The sequence below is a fragment of the Entelurus aequoreus genome, linkage group LG14 (genome assembly GCF_033978785.1).
Source record: "Entelurus aequoreus isolate RoL-2023_Sb linkage group LG14, RoL_Eaeq_v1.1, whole genome shotgun sequence".
Lineage (NCBI taxonomy): Eukaryota > Metazoa > Chordata > Actinopteri > Syngnathiformes > Syngnathidae > Entelurus > Entelurus aequoreus.
Genome location: NC_084744.1, coordinates 25,266,114 through 25,288,058, shown reverse-complemented (window position 1 = coordinate 25,288,058; position 21,945 = coordinate 25,266,114). Strand labels below are relative to the sequence as shown.

Here is a 21,945-nt window from a genome sequence, read left to right as displayed (position 1 = left end):
GCACCTGCTCCTCGCTCCGCCGCCTGCTTTTCAGCCGCGTACGACCTCGCCTCCCTCTGGCTCTCCGGCGCGCTCGCTTCGCATCCGCCTCTCGTTGGGTCTGTCTCCTTCTTCCTGCATGCGTCTCAGGCTCTCCATCTCCTTCTCCCCCATCGCTCTCGGCCGCTGTTCTTTTAACTGCTGCGAGGGGATAGTGAGGACACAACGTCACACTCTCCTGACACTGATGATGAAGACTCTAAAGATGATAAGACATGTCACACTGACAACACTCACTTCACATGTTCTCACTAAGACAAAACCTTTAAGTACCATTAGAACAGACACATGAGAATACACACTGGAGAAAAAGCTTATGTTTGTTCAATATGTAGAAAAGGTTTTGTTCTAACTCAAAATTTGAAAGTTCACATGAGAACACACACTGGAAAAAAACCTTATGTCTGTTCAATCTGCGGTAAAGGTTTTGGACTCCTCAGCCTTCCCGGTAAGGTCTATTCAGGTGTACTGGAGAGGAGGCTATGCCGGATACTCCAACCTCGGATTCAGGAGGAACAGTGTGGTTTTCGTCCTGGTCGTGGAACTGTGGACCAGCTCTATACTCTTGGCAGGGTCCTTGAGGGTGCATGGGAGTCTGCCCAACCAGTCTACATGTGTTTTGTGGACTTGGAGAAGGCATTCGACCGTGTACCCCGGGAAGTCCTGTGGGGAGTGCTCAGAGAGTATGGGGTAACGGACTGTCTTATTGTGGCGGTCCGCTCCCTGTATGATCAGTGTCAGAGCTTGGTCCGTATTGCCGGCAGTAAGTCGGACCCGTTTCCAGTGAGGGTTGGACTCCGCCAAGGCTGCCCTTTGTCACCGATTCTGTTCATAACCTTTATGGACAGAATTTTTAGGCACAGTCAGGGCGTTGAGGGGATCCGGTTTGGTGGCTGCAGGATTAGGTCTCTGCTATTTGCAGATGATGAGGTCCTAATGGCTTCATCTGGCCAAGATCTTCAGCTCTCACTAGATCGGTTCGCAGCCGAGTGTGAAGCGACAGGGATGGGAATCAGCACCTCCAAGTCCGAGTCCACGGTTCTCGCCCGGAAAAGGGTGGAGTGCCATCTCCGGGTTGGGGAGGAGATCTTGCCCCAAGTGGAGGAGTTCAAGTACCTCGGAGTCTTGTTCACGAGTGAGGGAAGAATGGATCGTGAGATCGACAGGCGGATCGGCTATGTATCGATCCGTTGTGGTGAAGAAGGAGCTGAGCCGGAAGGCAAAGCTCTTGATTTACCGGTCGATCTACGTTCCCATCCTCACCTATGGTCATGAGCTTTGGGTCATGACCGAAAGGACAAGATCACGGGTACAAGCGGCCGAAATTAGTTTCCTCCGCCGGGTGGCGGGGCTCTCCCTTAGAGATAGGGTGAGAAGCTCTGTCATCCGGGAGAAGCTCAAAGTAAAGCTGCTGCTCCTCCACATCGAGAGGAGCCAGATGAGGTGGTTCGGGCATCTGGTCAGGATGCCACCCGAATGCCTCCCTAGGGAGGTGTTTCGGGCACGTTCGACCGGTAGGAGGCCACGGGGAAGACCCAGGACACGTTGGGAAGACTATCTCTCCTGGCTGGCCTGCGAACGCCTCGGGATCCCCCGGGAGGAGCTGGACGAAGTGGCTGGGGAGAGGGAAGTCTGAGCTTCCCTGCTTAGGCTGCTGCCCCCGCGACCCGACCTCGGATAAGCGGAAGATGATGGATGGATGGATGGATTATTAATAATCCCGTAGATTAGCACCTTTATATGATAAACATATGTTCTGGTTCACATCTGAAACATCTTCTGGACCACTTCAGGAAGCATATTCTTATTTACTTTATACATAATTTGAACAGTTGTCTTTTATACAGTTTTAAAATGTGTGACTTTTTGAATTATTCGTTGGGTCTCTATAATCCATTTTATTAATTATCTTTATTACTGTCTTTTGTAATATGATGATTGTGTTGTGATTGTTTTACATGTATGTCCCCAGACCTTTATGCAATATAAAAGTGAGAGTAAATGACTGAATTGTTTGTGGAAGGATGGTTTTGTTTTTACAAACATACATTTGTGGATAAAACAAAAAATGTATTGTGTTTTAAACATTTTGTACATTTTTTTCTTTTTTAACATCCCAAAACATTATAAATTTCAGAAAACAAGTTTGGAGTGTTAGGCAAAAGCCGATATTGTACAATGTACGTCATCCCACAGAGATTTACTTTGCATACATTCATAAAATAAACTGTTTATTTTGTTTTGCTAACACAGAAAGAACAAGTGTTGTCTTCAATTGCAAAACAACATCCTGAAATTATTTTAAGTGATCAATTCTGTTTTGTTTTTGTCTTTTTTGTTTTTGTTTTTATGAACTCCTTTGCCTTTAGAAGAATGGAAACTTTCAAGTTATGAGTATTTTTTGTTTGTTTGTTTTGTTCCAGAGAAAATACAGCAAATAAGAAATACTAAAGAATTGTCTAATTTCAGAGTTTCATATCTGTAATATTGTGTCCATCCTCCAAAAGCCCAGAAAGTTTAGAAAAGAGTTCTGAAAAATATGATATGCTGTATTTAGAATATTTTGAACGAAAGCCTTTATAATTTGTTTAAATATTTTCGTCTATTTGCAGGTCATACTTAATGAAATCTTAAAATATTATAATACTTTTATCACTCAATAAGTGCATCAGCGACCAAATGCCTTTTTCAAACCATTAGGGTTGCCAACACCCAGACTTTGAAATAAGGGACATCTCGCGGGCGGTCGGAACATTTTTGGTGTCACTTTTAAAATTTGTGTGTCCCCTATTTCAGTCTGGGCCTGAAAAAATACTGAGAAAATGCTTTAAAAATGCCAAAATGCTTAGAAAAAAGAACTTTACACCTCCACTGTTGCACTTACTGTAAGTCCTATTCATACCATAATCACAAGAAAATTGTATTCTTCAACCATAGATTTATTTTTTTCAAAATGTGCAAAGCAGAGGGGGGAAAAAAATCAAAAGACTCAATTGGGATGGGTGCTGGATCAAAAAAGGAACACTTACAAGAATAAGAAAGAAAGGTCCGCACAACATACTTGCCAACCTTGAGACCTCCGATTTCGGGAGGTGGGGGGTGGGGCGTGGTTGGGGGCGGGGGGCGTGGTTAAGAGGAGAGGAGTATATTTACAGCTAGAATTCACCAAGTCAAGTATTTCATATATATATATATATATATATATATATATATATATATATATATATATATATATATATATATATATATATATATATATATATCTACATCCTGAAAATATGCAAACAAAACTGTGTTTAGATAATTGATACTTCAAACTTGCATAAATAAATCTTAAGGAATATAACATAACTTAGCTTCAGAGAGCTACAAAATGTAACGAATAAAGTGCTAAAGTTATGATAAACAAGCAATTATTTTAATAATTACATATGGTCCTTTTAAATTAATTATTATGATCATTTAAAATGTATTATTTCAAATATGTTTATTTTGATGTATAATTCTATGGCTGGATGTAATAAGGAGTGAGAAAAAATAAAAATAAAAATACAATACATTTTGATGTTTTTAGCAAAATATAGTAAAAATATATTTAGTTTTTTTTTTTTAATTAACAAATGTATTTATTTTTAGGTAAGATAAACATAATAATACAATTGATCTCTAGTCTGGATGATTTAGTTCTTGTCACCCTGTTGTCCTCCCGTCTCTTCCCCAAGGATGGCTACAAGAGCTGGGCAAACGCCTGGAGATGCCCTACGTCAACAACACGGTCGGCGGCCCGTCGGTGTGCAGCTCGTACATCGCCGCCCTCTACTTCACCCTCAGCAGCCTGACCAGCGTCGGCTTTGGCAACGTGTGTGCCAACACGGACGCCGAGAAGATCTTCTCCATCTGCACCATGCTCATCTGCGGTATGTCGGACGCCACGTATGGAATAACGTAATTGGGCAGGCACGCTGTTTATATCGTGGGAAAGCAGACGTGAAAAAAGGCTGTCCTCACTCAGGTCCGCATGGAGCTGGAGAGGGCGTGGCCTCCAGCTCCGGCTGAAAATTGGGAGATTTTCGGGAGAATATTTGTCCCGGGAGGTTTTCGGGAGAGGCGCTGAATTTCGGGAGTCTCCCGGAAAATTCGGGAGGGTTGGCAAGTATGCCGCACACACCGCCACAGCAGTGTGAAAAAGAGCGCTTGCTCGAAACGTCATACTTAAATTAAATAAATCTTGATCAATGTAAAATGTGCAAAACAGAAAATTTGCAGTTTCTTCAGAAATATTTACCATTAAACAGCTGGCACACAAGGACCAAACAGAAAGTTTGATAATATGGATGTTAACAATGTCCATGTAAGACGAAAGTCAATGCCCGTAAATGTCCTTCAGTTTTGATTGATAATAAAGAAAAACGTATTAGGAGTATGTTAGAAGCACAACCAGTGGTGAAAATATATATATATATATATATATATATATATATATATATATATATATATATATATATATATATATACACTACCGTTCAAAAGTTTGGGGTCACATTGAAATGTCCTTATTTTTGAAGGAAAAGCACTATACTTTTCAAAGAAGATAACTTTAAACTAGTCTTAACTTTAAAGAAATACACTCTACATTGCTAATGTGGTAAATGACTATTCTAGCTGCAAATGTCTGGTTTTTGGTGCAATATCTACATATGTGTATAGAGGCCCATTTCCAGCAACTATCACTCCAGTGTTCTAATGGTACAATGTGTTTGCTCATTGGCTCAGAAGGCTAATTGATGATTAGAAAACCCTTGTGCAATCATGTTCACACATCTGAAAACAGTTTAGCTCGTTACAGAAGCTACAAAACTGACCTTCCTTTGAGCAGATTGAGTTTCTGGAGCATCACATTTGTGGGGTCAATTAAACGCTCAAAATGGCCAGAAAAAGAGAACTTTCATCTGAAACTCGACAGACTATTCTTGGTCTTAGAAATGAAGGCTATTCCACAAAATTGTTTGGGTGACCCCAAACTTTTGAACGGTAGTATATATATATATATATATATATATATATATATATATATATATATATATATATATATATATATATATATATATAAACTCTCTGCAGGGTCCTTGAGGGTGCATGGGAGTTTGCTCAACCAGTCTACATGTGCTTTGTGGACTGGAGAAGGCATTCGACCATGTCCCTCTGGAAGTCCTGTGGGGAGTGCTCAGAGAGTATGGGGTATAGGACTGTCTGATTGTGGCAGTCCTTTCCCTGTACGATCAGTGTCAGAGCTTGGTCTGCATTGCCGGCAGTAAGTCGAACACGTTTCCAGTGAGGGTTGGACTCCGCCAAGGCTGCCCTTTGTCACCGATTCTGTTCATAACTTTTATGGACATAATTTCTAGGCGCAGTCAGGGCGTTGAGGGCATCCGGTTTGGTGGCTGCAGGATTAGGTCTCTGCTTTTTGCAGATGATGTGGTCCTGATGGCTTCATCTGGCCAGGATCTTCAGCTCTCACTGGATCGGTTCGCAGCCGAGTGTGAAGCGACTGGGATGCGAATCAGCACCTCCAAGTCCGAGTCCATGGTTCTCGCCCGGAAAAGGGTGGAGTGCCATCTCCGGGTTGGGGAGGAGATCTTGCCCCAAGTGGAGGAGTTCAAGTACCTTGGAGTCTTGTTCACGAGTGAGGGAAGAGTGGATCGTGAGATCGACAGGCGGATCGGTGCGGCGTCTTCAGTAATGCGGACGCTGTATCGATCCGTTGTGGTGAAGAAGGAGCTGAGCCGGAAGGCAAAGCTCTCAATTTACCGGTCGATCTACGTTCCCATCCTCACCTATGGTCATGAGCTTTGGGTTATGACCGAAAGGACAAGATCACGGGTACAAGCGGCCGGAATGAGTTTCCTCCGCCAGGTGGCAGGGCTCTCCCTTAGAGATAGGGTGAGAAGTTCAGTCATCCGGGAGGAGCTCAAAGTAAAGCCGCTGCTACTCCACATTGAGAGGAGCCAGATGAGGTGGTTCGGGCATCTGGTCAGGATGCCACCCGAACGCCTCCCTAGGGATGTGTTTAGGGCACGTCCGACCGGTAGGATGCCACGGGGAAGACCCAGGACACGTTGGGAAGACTATGTCTCCCGGCTGGCCTGGGAACCCCTCGGGATCCCTCGGGAAGAGCTGGACGAAGTGGCTGGGGAGAGGAAAGTCTGGGCTTTCATGCTTAGGCTGCTGCCCCCGCGACCCGACCTCGGATAAGCGGAAGAAGATGGATGGATGGATGGATGGATATATATATATATATATATATATATATATATATATATATATATATATATATATATATATATATATATATATATATATATATATATATATATATATATATATATATATACATACAGTATATACAACAACAACAACAACAACAAAAATATATATATACATATGTAACCTATTTTTATGGGCTTGCCTCTTTGTGATGTTAAGTTCCTGTTATGGGTTGTTGTACGGTATATGCCTTGAGCTCTTATTTTGAAGGCGCTAAAAGCGGAAGTGGTGACACGTTGTAGTGGAGCTGTCATGCCAAATTTACTTCCGTGGTCATGTTTCCTCTTACGCCATTGACAGCGATCGATAGCACTTCGGCTTTGACTGCCCGTCGCTGGAAGGATACTTCGTCTTTGACAGCTGCTGGAACCTGAAGAAATCGATTATTGTTTTTTTTTGTACAGGCGCGAAACAGGACAGTCGCGTGCCGGTTAAGGACCCCCGGCAACTTTGTGATTTTATTGGACGCGACCTCCTGTACTGTAGAATGTAGTTTGGACCATAGGACAGGACGAAGAAGTCCCGTTAAGAAGCTGTGGAGGCCTAAGATGCTCTACTAGTCTGCTGGAAATCCAAAGAAGACGAAGGAGTAAAAAGCAAAATGGCGTTTGACAGAGAAGGCCTAAACGTGGCCACTGGTCATTATTGTTTCTCTATTTGTATTTAGTGCATACATGTACGCATATATGTCGTGTAGTAGATGAAACATTGTTAGTAATTGTTTGTATCCGGATACATTAGTCTGAGCGCACTTTATCGCGTCTTGTGCTAGCTTAGCTTGCTAGTTAGCTTAGCTTGTTAGCTGCTAACAAAGAGACGCGGACATTATCAACACATCGCTAAGTAGAGATCAAATGTGAGTGTAAAGTGTCGTGATTGTGTGAAAATGTGCGAAAGAACGATAGCAAAGTATGAGGAGGAACTTTGTCCAACAAAAGAGGAGAAGGAGCGACAACATCAACTTCAGGACGCTGTTTTCAAGAAACATCAAGTTGTGTTACACAGAACAGGTTTGTTTACTTCTTACTCTCACATCTTTACTAACTTTATATTTAATTATTAACACTTTTATTCAATAGTAAGATGCTTTGTCTTGTGGGGATGATGCAATGCTTTAATTTAGATTCTTCATGAAAACGAGACAGTTTGAAGTTGATGTTCCTCTCAGTTTGTAACAATGTGTGATTGATTGATTGAAGGAGTTATGAGAAGTTTGCATAGGAAAGGGCACAGTTTCATCACGGTACACATTCACTGCTACATGAAAGCCTGAGATGGTTTCAGTGGAAATATTTGTTCACTCACACAAAACACAGTACTATGTAGAAAGTAGCATTTAAAATAAAAATATACTGCAAAAAAATAAATGAAAATATAATATAAAATAGGTAAAAGGCTTTGTATATTCCCAGTTACGAGTAGCCAAAACCTGTAACGTCTTTCATTTTTGATAGGAAGATCCACATTTTGGTGGTATAAAACCTTTTTTGGAGTGAAATCTGGGTTGAATGTGATTTGTACAATTACCTCTGGTGTTATAATGGTGAATATATTTTGAAGTATCTTGACAGGTACATGAGTATTTTAGTGGTATGGTGTATCTTCTACCCCAGACCAACTGCAAGAAGATGTACTCTGTCAGTAGGGATGATACTCGAAACCGGTTTTCCCGGTTGTTTGATAAGAAAAGAACCGAGTCCTCTGACTCGAATCCCTTTTTGAGAACCGGTACCCGTTATCGAGACCACTATAGTAAAGGAAAAGAGTTGATTCTTTATTCGAATCCCGTCCCGACCAGAAATGCTCCGTGGGACATCACAAGAATTGACGTCACGTAGCTCAGTCATTAGGCGCAGATAGCGAAAGCAGGAAAACAATGGACGGTAAAAAAGCGCTCCAAGGTGTAATAAAGTTCAAAACAAAAGCTATAATCCATCGAATAACTTTACTGAGAGAATTTAGCAGAGTAAAACACATGACGAACACTTTTACGACCAACCGGAAACATAGCAACCAGGCTAGCAACGCACCTCCTTTACGACAGCTGTCGCAACGTTCTCAAAACAACCGCAGCATATACATATATATACAACATATCTCCCTTTTTTAACTTTTGTTTTTCTTTCCTTGTAAACAAAACAAAATCCCACTGTAGATGTGTTGTCTGTCAAATTATAAATAATGCAGACGAGGCGTGTTGGCTGAGTTCTTGACGTTTACTTTCACAGCGTGGCAACATGCAACACTTTTCGGGGCTACCGCGCATGCTCGTAACTCCCGTTGCATGCTGGGTAGTGTAGTTGTTATATTCTCTAGCTCAGCTGGGGACTGGTCAACGCTTGAAAATTTGTCCCACGGACCGGGGGGGTTTATTTATTATTATTATTTTTTTTTTATAAAGAAATACAATCATGTGTGCTTACGGACTGTATACCTGCAGACTGTATTGATCTATATTGACATACACATACACAATATGTATATATAGTGTTTTTATGTTGATTTAATAAAAAAAATAAAAAAATAAATAAATAAATAAATTTAATTTTAATTATTGTTTTTTTATTTTTATTTTTTTTATTTCTTGCGCGGCCCGGTACCAATCGGTCCGTGGACCGGTACCGGGCCGCGGCCCGGTGGTTGGGGACCACTGCGTCTAGCTCATAACATTTTTCCCCCTATAAAAAAATAATGTTAACTCAATAAAGTGTATTTCTTTTTTAAGCTTTAACTTTTCATTTTTTAGCATTGTAACCACATTTGCAAATAACTTTTCTCTTCATAGAATTTTCTTTCAATAAAGAAATAAAGTGCAAAAATGTCAAAGCATCATAACAAACAGTTATGTCAAATAGCAGCAGAAGTGCACTTTTTGGAGAGCTGTATTATTTTCAGTTTTGTGCCCAAGGGACTGATTTTATTTAACACTATATTATTATTTATACACCTATAGTGATCACAGAGATAGGTTGTTTTTGTGTTACTGTATATATTTGTTTCTCTGAAAAATCCCACTTAATATACTTTGGGTAACAACAGTCAATATTTATTTATTTTATTTTATTTTTTTAGGTGGGTAACAGTCAATATTTATTTATTTATTAGATTTTATATTTTTATTATATAATAAAAGTGAGCTTTTGTTAAACCAAATATTGTGTGTTTTTTTCCATATACAACAACCTATCTGGACTCGATAAGAGAATCGATAAGGAATCGGTTCGATAAGAGGATTCAATAATAGGCTCGAACTCGATAATTCCTTATCAAACATAATCCCTATCTGTCAGATACCAAGAGCCTCCCCACGTTAAGGAAATAGTTGGCGGAAAGGGGAGCCCGAAGCCCAATCATTTTGTTTTGGGCTGTCTGGTGTTAGTTTTTCAGGGCTTTTAAGGCGTCACGGTACCAAACATGAACTCCGTAGTCAAAGTGGTGTTAAATGAGCGCTTGTGTTAGTCTTAAGTGTATTTCTACCCACCAGCGGGGTGATCCTACTATGTAAGAACTAGGGTTGTACGGTATACTGGTATTAGTATAGTACCGCAATACTTATGAATCATATTCGATACTATACCGCCTCTAAAAAGTACTACTTCTATGATAACATCAATATTTTTTGGCATCACATCTTTCGTTTAAAAAAAAAATTATATTATGTTTATAAACTCAGGAAATATGTCCCTGGACACATGAGGACTTTGAATATGACCAATCTATGATCCTGTAATTACTTGGTATCGGATTGATACCCAAATTTGTGGTATCATCCAAAACTAATGTAAAGTATCAAACAACAGAAGAATAAGTGATTATTACATTTGAACAAAAGTGTAGATAGCACGTTATAACAGAAACAAACCCCACATATTAACATTAAATGAACAAGTAGATTTATAATATTTTTTTTACCACTTGTCCTTAATAATTTTGACAAAATAATAGAATATAAATGACACAATATGTTACTGCTTATGTCAGCAGACTAAATTAGGAGTCTTTGTTTGCTTACTTACTACTAAAAGTTGTCTAATATGTTTACTATTTTATTTAAGGACAAACTTGCAATAAGAAACATATGTTTAATGTACCCTAAGTTTTTTTTGTTAAAATGAAGCCACTAATGCACTTTTTTGGGATCCCTTTTATTTAGTATCGAAATACATTTTGGTACAGGTCCCGGTACCACAGTATTGGTATCAGGACAACACTTGTAAGAACAGAATTTGTCGGTTGATTCTTTGACTACCTTAGTAGTAATTTTTTCACTGGAGAGATTAGTCTCTACGATGTGAAGTGAAGTGAATTACATTTATATAGCGCTTTTTCTCAAGTGACTCAAAGCGCTTTACATTGTGAAACCCAATATCTAAGTTACATTTAAATCACTGTGGGTGGCACTGGGAGCAAGTGGGTAAAGTGTCTTGCCCAAGGACACAACGGCAGTGACTAGGATGGCGGATGCGGGGATCGAACCTGCAACCCTCAAGTTGCTGGCACGACCGCTCTACCAACCGAGAGCCAAGATAGTTAATCTCATTTTTGTTTCTTATAATATTGTCACCCACTTTGACTGTGAAGTTATTTACTTTTCTGAGGTTAGGAATTGACCCAAAAACCTGTGTGCTTGCAAGTACGGAGCGAGTCTTAATTTGCCAGATAGTCATTGAAAGCCTAGCTCGTCTTGGTCTTGAGGATAGTAGCTTTGCTTGTTTTGTGGCCGTCAGCCTCGGTTCTATGTTCTTTACGGGTACAGAAAATCATGGAGTGATCACTTAAGCCGCATACAGTAGTTCCACTTGTGGTGATCTTACACTGGTCAGAAGTAACAACGAGGTCTATGAAGGTTTAAAAGGACTCACTCACCCTGGTAGTTTGCTTAATGAGCTAAGTGAGACAATGTTGGTGGCACAGCTTAGTGAAGGTTTTAAAAATGGGTGCATCCTTTCAGGACATATCTGTGTTCCAGTCCCCAAGAAGATGTAAACCTGTATCAACATGTTTACACAAAACTCACTCGGTCACTAAATACATTTTATACTGTAATCAAATCTAATTAAAGTTATAATTTCACTTCCTGATTCTGACCTACATGCACCAATAAGTAAAAGTAAACATTAATTTTCAATAACCAAAGTAGTTAACACTTGATTTATTAAAAGAACGTAAAGTTGACTGACTTCCCTTCAGCGTGCCGTAGATGGTCTCCAATTCCTAAAGAGGAATTGTTGATGGAGATACTCCATAAAAACACCACTTAGTAAAACATGTTTTGGTAAAAGTTCCTTTTGGCCCAGCCAACAAAATGACCACAAACAAGTTTTTTGCATGATGACCAAAACATACCATTTAAGTGATTTTGGAATTAGATTTGTTTTATTTCCATTATTGAAGTTATGGTAATGACATAGTCATTACAAGATTATGGTTAAGTTTAGAGATAAAGTTTAGGTGTGATAGACCGTATACAGAATAAGATATTTACACACTTTACATCAGTGAGTGTAAAGTTAAGAATGCCCCAATCAATGCTGCCTCGTACTTATAAAAACTTTTCTAATTGCCTCCCATCAAATTTCCAAATCTGTTTTTGTACCCACTGTACCACTTTTGAATACATTTTAGGACAAAATGAGGTATTTCCCATTTTCATTGGTGTTTTTGCTACATGCTTTTAACACAACACATTAAAAGAACACAATTAATGTCATTGTGTTAACAGTGTCAGTTCAAAACTATTTCTATTCTCTCTTTATCTTATTTACTTATTTACCCAACAGATGTCCAGCAGCCCCATTACATTAAAGAGGAAGAGGAGGATCCACAGACCCCCCACATTAAAGAAGAAGAGGAGGAAGTGTGGATCACTCAGGAGGGAGAGTGTCTTCTAGGGCAGGAGGAGGATGATCTCACCAAGTTTCCACTGACTGTTGTCTCTGTGAAGACTGAAGAGCATGAAGACCAACCACCTGAGTCCTCACAGCTTCATCACAGTCCAAGTAAGCACAACATCCACATATCATTTTATTCTCAGGGCATTCAATCCATCACAACTGGACCGTTCACTTTGTCTTAGAAGACGTGTGTCCTCTCATCTAAGTAGGCTTCATCAGTTCATGCTCATAGACTTAAAGTCTTAAATCTAATCATTGGAATTTAGAGGGGAATGTTTTCTATCATTCACAATCATTATACAAGACATGACGATAGATATATATATATATATATTTTTTTTTTTTAAATCACATTCTAACTCATAAATGTAAATAAAAGTCCACTTGCAATGGAGCCAATGGGAGGTCCTCTATAACCATCCAAAAAGCGCCAACAATACTCCATTTGCATTTCGTGGCTTGAATAGCAACCAAGTATTAGTGATATTGTTATTATAAGTGCTAACGCAGACAAACTATTTATAGCTTGTGTGTCTATGTTGACATCACCGGCTGGTGAGCTCCTTCCTCGCCTCGGTGCTGGTGAAAGATTATTCCAGATCATGAATCATAACTCTCACCTGGATAGTAGAAGGATGAGGACGTACTCTTGACAAGTTGGTACCGTTTGACAGCCAATTTAGACCCGGCAATGGCGAACAACACAAAAAGACGCATAGCTTCACCCCCTTTTCCGTGCAACAATTATGAGTCATTCTTCATACAGTAAGTGATGTTTTATTATGTTTGTTGACTCTCAGGAAGTCTGCTGTGTGTAATATATACTGATGTTGTTAAAAAAAAAGCAAACGTTGTGATGTGTTTTTGAAATTAATGCATTTATGAGCAAAAATACGTAAATATTCCATCTTTTTGAAAATGCACCTGTTACTAAATTACATATATACCTACTGCATGTACAAACCCCGTTTCCGTATGAGTTGGGAAATTGTTAGATGTAAATATAAACGGAATACAATGATTTGCAAATCATTTTCAACCCATATTCAGTTGAATATGCTACAAAGACAACATATTTGATGTTCAAACTGATAAACATTTTTTTTTTGTGCAAATAATCATTAACTTTAGAATTTGATGCCAGCAACACGTGACAAAGAAGTTGGGAAAGGTGGCAATCAATACTGATAAAGTTGAGGAATGCTCATCAAACACTTATTTGGAACATCCCACAGGTGAACAGGCAAATTGGGTACTGGTGGGTGCCATGATTGGGTATAAAAGTAGATTCCATGAAATGCTCAGTTATTCACAAACAAGGATGGGACGAGGGTCACCACTTTGTCAACAAATGCGTGAGCAAATAGTTAAACAGTTTAAGAACAACGTTTCTCAAAGTGCAATTGCAAGAAATTTTGGGATTTCAACATCTACGGTCTGTAATATCATCAAAGGGTTCAGAGAATCTGGAGAAATCACTGCACGTAAGCAGCTAAGCCCGTGACCTTCGATCCCTCAGGCTGTACTGCATCAACAAGCGACATCAGTGTGTAAAGGATATCACCACATGGGCTCAGGAACACTTCAGAAACCCACTGTCAGTAACTACAGTTGGTCGCTACATCTGTAAGTGCAAGTTAAAACTCTCCTATGCAAGGCGAAAACTGTTTATCAACAACACCCAGAAACGCCGTCGGCTTCGCTGGGCCTGAGCTCATCTAAGATGGACTGATACAAAGTGGAAAAGTGTTCTGTGGTCTGACGAGTCCACATTTGAAATTGTTTTTGGAAACTGTGGACGTCGTGTCCTCCGGACCAAAGAGGAAAAGAACCATCCGGATTGTTATAGGCGCAAAGTTGAAAAGCCAGCATCTGTGATGGTATGGGGGTGTATTAGTGCCCAAGACATGGGTAACTTACACATCTGTGAAGGCGCCATTAATGCTGAAAGGTACATACAGGTTTTGGAGCAACATATTCAAGCAACGTTACCATGGACGCCCCTGCTTATTTCAGCAAGACAATGCCAAGCCACGTGTTACATCAACGTGGCTTCATAGTAAAAGAGTGCGGGTACTAGACTGGCCTGCCTGTAGTCCAGACCTGTCTCCCATTGAAAATGTGTGGCGCATTATGAAGCCTAAAATACCACAACGGAGACCCCCGGACTGTTGAACAACTTAAGCTGTACATCAAGCAAGAATGGGAAAGAATTCCACCTGAGAAGCTTCAAAAATGTGTCTCCTCAGTTCCCAAACCTTTACTGAGTGTTGTTAAAAGGAAAGGCCATGTAACACAGTGGTGAACATGCCCTTTCCAAACTACTTTGGCACGTGTTGCAGCCATGAAATTCTAAGTTAATTATTATTTGCAAAAATAAAATAAAGTGTATGAGTTTGAACATCAAATATCTTGTCTTTGGAGTGCATTCAATTGAATATGGGTTGAAAAGGATTTGCAAATCATTGTATTCCGTTTATATTAACATCTAACACAATTTCCCGACTCATATGGAAACAGGGTTTGTACATACAACCTTAATGGAGGTGTTTGGATGCTTTATAAGTTCTTTGTAGGCAGAATAGTGCGACTCTTATAGCCTCTATTGTAAGCAGACTTTTGACCGTATTTATTTACTATTTAGAATGCATAAAAAAGAAAAATATGTGTTCTTGAAAGGCAAAATAAATAAAAGTGTGGTTCCCTTCTAAGTGAAGTGAAGTATGTTTATTTAACACTTTTCACTCGTGACTCAGAGCGCTTTACATATTGAAACCCATTTTTTTAAGTTACATTTAAACCAGTGTGGGTGGCACTGGGAGCAGGTGGGTAAAGTGCCCAAGGACACAACGGCAGTGACTAGGATCAAACCTGGAACTGTTGAGTTGCTGGCACGGCCACATACCAACCGAGCCATGCTGGCCTTAGAATGTATTAAAATCTATCTAAAAATCGTAAATACATCCTAGAAATGTCTCAATAATTCCATGAACAATATTTTTATTTAGGAACTTTCTGTTGTAACGTGTTTACACTTCTGTTAAAATGTAATAGTCACTTATTCTTCTGTTTTGTTAAAATGTAATAAGCACTTGTTTTGTTGTTTGATACTTTAGTTTTGGCTGATACTACAGATGTAGGTATCGATCCAGTACCAAGTAGTTAAAGGGGCAGTATCGGTCATACCAATGCGGATATTTACATTTTTCAAGATCATTCAATGAGTCGATTTTTGTTCGCAATCATAATCAGACAAACACACAGGATGGTGGTGTTAGAATATCAATTGAATATTTAAATATGGCTCTGAATTTAATGATTTGGTTTAAGCCCTTAAAGTCTTCCCTTTTTACTGCGTTTGTAAACAATAACAAAATCAACAAAATATATTTAATACACAATATCTACCAAACCACTGTATCGACCTTATACTGATTATATACTTGGTATTGTCACTGTCGATTTTTGTATCGATCGGTCCACATTTGTTTAAATTCAAGAGCTTTAGCAGGGTTTCCGTGGCCTAAATTAAGGCGATAAATGGTATTAAAAAGGATTAAATACGATGTCCAGAGGCATTAAAATATTCATGCAATCGTAGGCCGGGACCAATATAAATGAAAATAAACCTAATAACTTAATTATTGCCGTCATCAATATATTGCTATGTCAGTGTGTTTCCTTCTTGGTCTCTGGATTTTAAACTGGACTAAGAGGTCTCACTCTGTGCATAGCTCTCAGCACCTGAGCATGTTTATTCCACAGTACACTTTCCGTAATTTCTGGACCATATGGCGCACTGGATTATAAAGGAGTCATATTATGATTTATTTTTGTAAATGTAAAATACTTCCTTGTGGTCTACATAACATGTAATGGTGGTTCTTTGCTCAAAATATTGCATAGATGATGTTTTACAGATCATCTTCAAGTCTCTTTCTGACAGTCACTTCAGGATGCACCGTTTTGTGGGCGGTCTTATTTACGTGGCTCACCTTCGACAGCGTCTTCTCCCCGTCATCTTTGTTGTAGCGGTGTAGCGTGCAAGGACGGGAGTGGAAGAAGTGTCAAAAGATGGAGCTAACTGTTTTAATGACATTCAGACTTTACTTCAATCAATAACGGAGCAGCATCTCCTCATCCGTGGCTCACTAGTGCAACAACAACGCCTGAAATGTGTCCCGTGAAAAACCGTCCGACCAGAACTCTCTAATAACTAAAGTTCCTTGGGTGAATGATGTAAACTCACTATACCGGTATGTTTTAGTGCTTCAATGGCAAGATATAAGTAAGAACTTTCCACTACTTTATATTAGAAAAGGCAACAGCGGAGGTTGAATGTCCCATAACAAGAAAATAGTGAAAAAGAAGAAGCTTATCGACTATGGACGTGTGAAAATTTTCAGGACTAATGCAGATCCCAAATACAGATCAGCAGGTACCAGAAGGTAAGAAAAGTTGGTTTTGCATAATATTGTGATACAAAACGCCAGATATGTCTGCTAATGGGTGCCATGTTGCGGTCCTTATACACACACCATAGTAATACTTGTATCTCTGACTAGGGTAGCCGTAATGGGCCGACAATCCATCAAGCGGTGCGGCTTCAAAGTCGTACTAAAACATTTTGACAGATTTTTGTGTGCCGTGTGTAATATTTTTTATTTTCAATGGACAATTTATAGCTTTGGTGTTGTTTACTGGCGTCATATTGCAATCTACAGGTATCTCTTATGTGTGACTACCATCTACTGGTCTCACTTATCATTACATCATGTACCAAATAAAATTGCTTCAAGGTCGGTAAGCACTACCAGAATTATGCCGTACATTAGGCGCACCGGGTTATAAGGCGCACTGTCGATTATTGAGAAAATGAAAGGATTTTAAGTGTGCCTTATAGTTTGAAAAATACGTCCGTGTGTTTCTTTCTTGGTCTCTGGATTTTAAACTGGACTAAGAGGTCTCACTCTGTGCATCGCTCTCAGCACCTGAGCATGTTTATTCCACAGTAGACTTACATGAACAAAGTGAGCCTCTTGTCAGTCATTCACAATCTTTGTTTCGGCAACTTGCAATTCTCCTCCACACGTTTTTCTGTGTGCAGTAGTATTAGTGTTCATGTTGGAGATGGAACTAGTCATTCTTAATACAACGCTGAAGTACAGGCCCCCATATAACTGCCTGGGATATGCCTGTTATATGATTCTTTAATTTCGGGCCTTTTATAATCAGCAAGTCTTCGTCCATTTGTGTCAAGGAGGTGAAATTAGGTCTGAAAACCTTTGACAAGTTGACTTCATGTCCATTAGGACTTTTCAAAGTGTAGAATACCATCCGCCTTAAACAGAATATGTTACTTTGAAAGTAAACTGGATCATTTATTTTGTGTTCATGCATGACTTCCTGTCCCACACGAGCAGATTTTAGCTCAATTGAACCGCCTTGTTGTGTCGACCGCTAAATATAGAAGCCAGGTGGTGGAAACTGACACATTGACTTGAAAACAAACAACGGAACAAGTCTGTCGCCGCGGTGCCGCCGTTCCACATCCAGTGGAAATCCCCAGTTATACTTACAAACGTTGTTTGGCGAGATAAACAAAGAAACCATACTTCGGGTTCAAGGCACAAAGCAAAAGGAATTACACTTTCAACCCACAGCACTCGCAGTGAGCGACCTCGACCACAAGATGACGCCATAGCAGAGACAACCATACAGAATACAGATTTACACTGTAAACGATCTAATCTTTTCTCCAAGTTTATACAGCAGTAACTGACTATAAAATCACAGGGGGCGCTGGAGCCTATCCCAGTTGCACTCAGGTGGAAGGGAATTTATCGCAATATAGATTTTAGGCCATATTGCCCACCCCTCGTAAAAAGTGGTCTTCTTTTCCTGTGAATAATGTTGTAAAGAGCAGTGTGTTTGTTTTCAGGACAATTCATATAATAATTTGTTATTGTAAGTAGATGTAAACCTCATGTGACTGAGCAAATCTGGACATTTCTCAAGCATGTTTGTCATATTGTGTCCTGCAGATGTCTGTGAAGAACAACTTCTGCCTGAAAAACAGGAGTGTAGCTTCAGGATGGGGAAGGAGGATCCATCAAAGAGGAAGATCAGGTGCCACAGACCCTCTGGTGTCTCCTTTTCCTCTTTGACACAGACCCTTTTCTGTAAAAAATGTAAAGATGAAGAGGAGGAACACCGCATCGGTCAGGAGGGAGAGCATCTAGAAGAACTGGTGGAGTTCCCAGTGATTGGTGTCCCTGTGAAGAGTGAAGATGATGAGGTCAAAGGTGAAAGTGAGGAGAAGAGAGAGGCGGAGCCTCCAAGCAGCAGCTCAACACAACACATGACAACAGAAGCTGATGGAGACCACTGTGGAGGATCACAAGCAGACAAGCTCTTAGCTCCACTATCAGATAGTGAGGACACAACATCACACTCTCCTAACACTGATTATGAAGACTCTAAAGATGATAAGACATGTCACACTGACAACACTCACTTGAAATGTTCTCACTGTGACACAACATTTAAATACCGTCGTAGTCTAAAAAGACACATGAGAAGACACACTGGAGAAAAACCTTTTACTTGCTCACTTTGTGGTAAAGGTTTTGCACAAAGTTCATGTATGGAAATACACAGAAGAATACACACTGGAGAAAAATTATTTATCTGTTCAATCTGTAGTAAAGGTTTTGTACAAAGTCAAAATTTGAAAGTACACATGAGAACGCACACCGGAGAAAAACCTTATGTCTGTTCAATCTGCGGTAAAGGTTTTGGAACAAGCCACAATTTGAAAGTACACATGAGAACACACACCGGTGAAAAACCTTTTTCCTGCTCAATCTGTGGTAAAGATTTTAAAAAAAGTCAATATTTGAAAGTACACACTAGAACACACACTGGTGAGAAACCTTTCACATGTTTACTTTGCAACAGAAGCTTTTGTGACCGATCAAACCTTGTAGCACACATGAGAACACACTCAGGATAGAAATAGTTGAGTTGCAGTGTGTGTGGTGAAAGATTCTCTTATAAGTACCAGTGTAAGAAACAGAATGTGCTGGTGAGAACAGCAGCAGCAATTGAAACTGCAGGATTTTAAATAAACTGTCAAGACTTTAATTTTGACTTTCTAACATCAGCACATATAACATGTGTGACATTGTTGTTTGTGTAACAATCTTTTTAATATGCTTCTACATTTATAGATTATATAATTTATACTAGTGATTTTTTTCATTTGAATACATGCATTAATATGCAACATTGTGTACTTTTATTAAAAATTGAAACAGCGGAAACTCCCCCTCCATTACTCGACATACGCCTCGAAGCCTCTGCACATTTCTCAGTGATGGAAGAGTGACTGCAGTGAATAATACAAGAGAAAGCTGAATTATTTGCTGAGACTTTTGCTAAAGTTCACAGTCCTGAGAATTTGATTGGGCAAGAAAAACAACGCAGATGGAAAACAAAATTGGGAAATACCGAAGCATTTGGTGTGAAATCTGATTTTGGTGGACCCGAGAATGCTTTTACACTAGAGGAATTGAAATATATATATTTTTTGTTATGAGTTTTTTTAACAAAGCATATGTTATTACAAACTGAGCACAATAATTGTATTTCTCCAGTGTGCATTCTTTTGTCTGTTATCAAGAGTTTCCTCACAGAGTCTTTTATTAAAAACTGAGCACAGTAAAGGTTTTTCTCTAGTGTGTAATTTTTTTGTTTATCAAACATTTCTTCACAGAGAATCTTTTATTAAAAACTGAGCATATTTATGGTTTTCCCTTGTGTGTAATTTGTTGTTTGTTATCAAAAGTTTATTCTCAGAGAATCCTTTTTTTTTTTTAACAAACTGAGCACATTAATGGTTTTTCTCCAGTGTGCATTCTTTTGTTTATCGTTTTTCACAGAGCATATGTTATTACAAACTGAGCACATTTATGGATTTCGCCATGTGTAATTTTTGTTTTTTATTAAAAGTTTATTCACAGATAATCCTTTATTACAAATTGAGCACATTAATGTTTTTTCTCTGGTGTGCATTCTTTTGTCTCATCAAAAGTTTCTTCACAGAGGATCTTTTTTTTAACAAACTGAGCACATTAATGGTTTTTCTCCAGTGAGTACATTTTTGCCTGTTATCAAACGTTTCTTCACATATAATCTTTTATTACAAACCCAGCACATTAATGGTTTTCCCCAGTGTGTAATGTTTTGTGTATTATCAAAAGTTTCTTCACAGAGAATCCGTTTTAACAAACTGAGCACATTAATGTTTTTTCTCCAGTGTGCATTCTTTTGTTTGTTACTAAGTTTTTCACAGAGCATATTTTATTACAAACTGAGCTTATTCATGTTTTTTCTCCAGTGTGCATTATTTTTTTTATTACGTTTTTCACAGATATTTTATTACAAACAGAGCACATTCATGGTTTTTATTCATTGTACATTTTTTTGTTATGAGTTTTCACAAAGCATATTTTATTACAAACTGAGCACATTAATGGTATATCTCCAGTGTGCATTATTTTGTCTGTTATCAAGAGTTTCTTCACAGAGAATATTTCATTACAAATTGAGCACATAAATGGTTTTCCTTCAGTATGTATTATTTTGTCTGTTATCAAGTCTCCTCACAGAGTATTACATTACAAACTGAGCACATTGTTTTTTCTCCGGTGTGTAATGTTTTTGTCTGTTATCAAAAGTTTCTTCACAGAGAATCCTTTTTAACAAACTGAGCACATTCATGGTTTTTCTCCAGTGTGCATTATTTTGTTTGTTATCAAGTTTTTCACAGAGCATCTTTTATTAAAAACTGAGCACATTAATGGTTTTTCACCAGTTTGTTTTATTTTTTCTTTTAATTTCCCCTTGGAGATTAATTAAGTACTTCTGATTCTGAAAGGTTTTTTTACAGAAAATATTTTATTACAAACCGAGCACATTAATGTTTTTTCTTCAGTTTGTATTCTTTTGTATGTTATCAAAAATTTCTTTCTCATATCTCATTGATACATAAAAAGGATAAAGACCCATTGATTTGCAGTAATTATCGTCCTTTATCCCTAGCCAATATGGACAATAACATCTTGGCAAAAATCTTAGCCACACGATTATCAAATGTAATAGGAAAATTAATTCGACCTTCCATGAAGCCAGATTGGTAAGTACCAATCTGGCTTCATGGAAGGTCGACAATCTTCAGACATTACAAGGAAATTGTTTAATGTTAATTACTATGCTAGAAGTCTCCCTTATCCCACAGCAGTATGTACTGTTGATGCGGAGAAGGCATTCGACCGCATAAACTGGTCATTTATGTTTTGCACATTACCTAAATTTGGATTCGGAGATAATTTTATACAACTGATTAAGATGGTTTATACAAGGCCCATGGCATCAGTCAAAACCAATAATCATATTTCAGAACCTTTTTTTGTTAAAAAGAGGACTGAAACAGGGATGTCCTGCATCTGGATTATTATTTAATTTGGTTATTGAACCCTTAGCTGTAAAAATAAGAAGTGCAAATAATATCCATGGTATAAAAATTGTCTCTCAGTATAATAAGCTATCAATGTATTGTGACGACATCATTTTCTACCTGTCACATGTTAACTCCTCTCTTCACTATATCAATAATGTCATCACT

The 21,945-nt window shown here is 38.7% G+C and overlaps 1 protein-coding gene across 1 annotated transcript; it reads left to right on the top strand.

Annotated features, from left to right (window-relative positions):
• The first annotated feature begins 6,631 nt into the window (after window positions 1–6,631).
• On the top strand, window positions 6,632–21,135 carry LOC133665321 (zinc finger and SCAN domain-containing protein 2-like). Its single transcript, XM_062070586.1, has 3 exons — window positions 6,632–7,373; window positions 12,144–12,362; window positions 18,302–21,135. The coding sequence occupies exons 1-3, from the start codon at window positions 7,250–7,252 to the stop codon at window positions 19,270–19,272; spliced, it is 1,314 nt and encodes a 437-aa protein (XP_061926570.1). The 5' UTR covers window positions 6,632–7,249; the 3' UTR covers window positions 19,273–21,135.
• The last annotated feature ends 810 nt before the right edge of the window (window positions 21,136–21,945 follow it).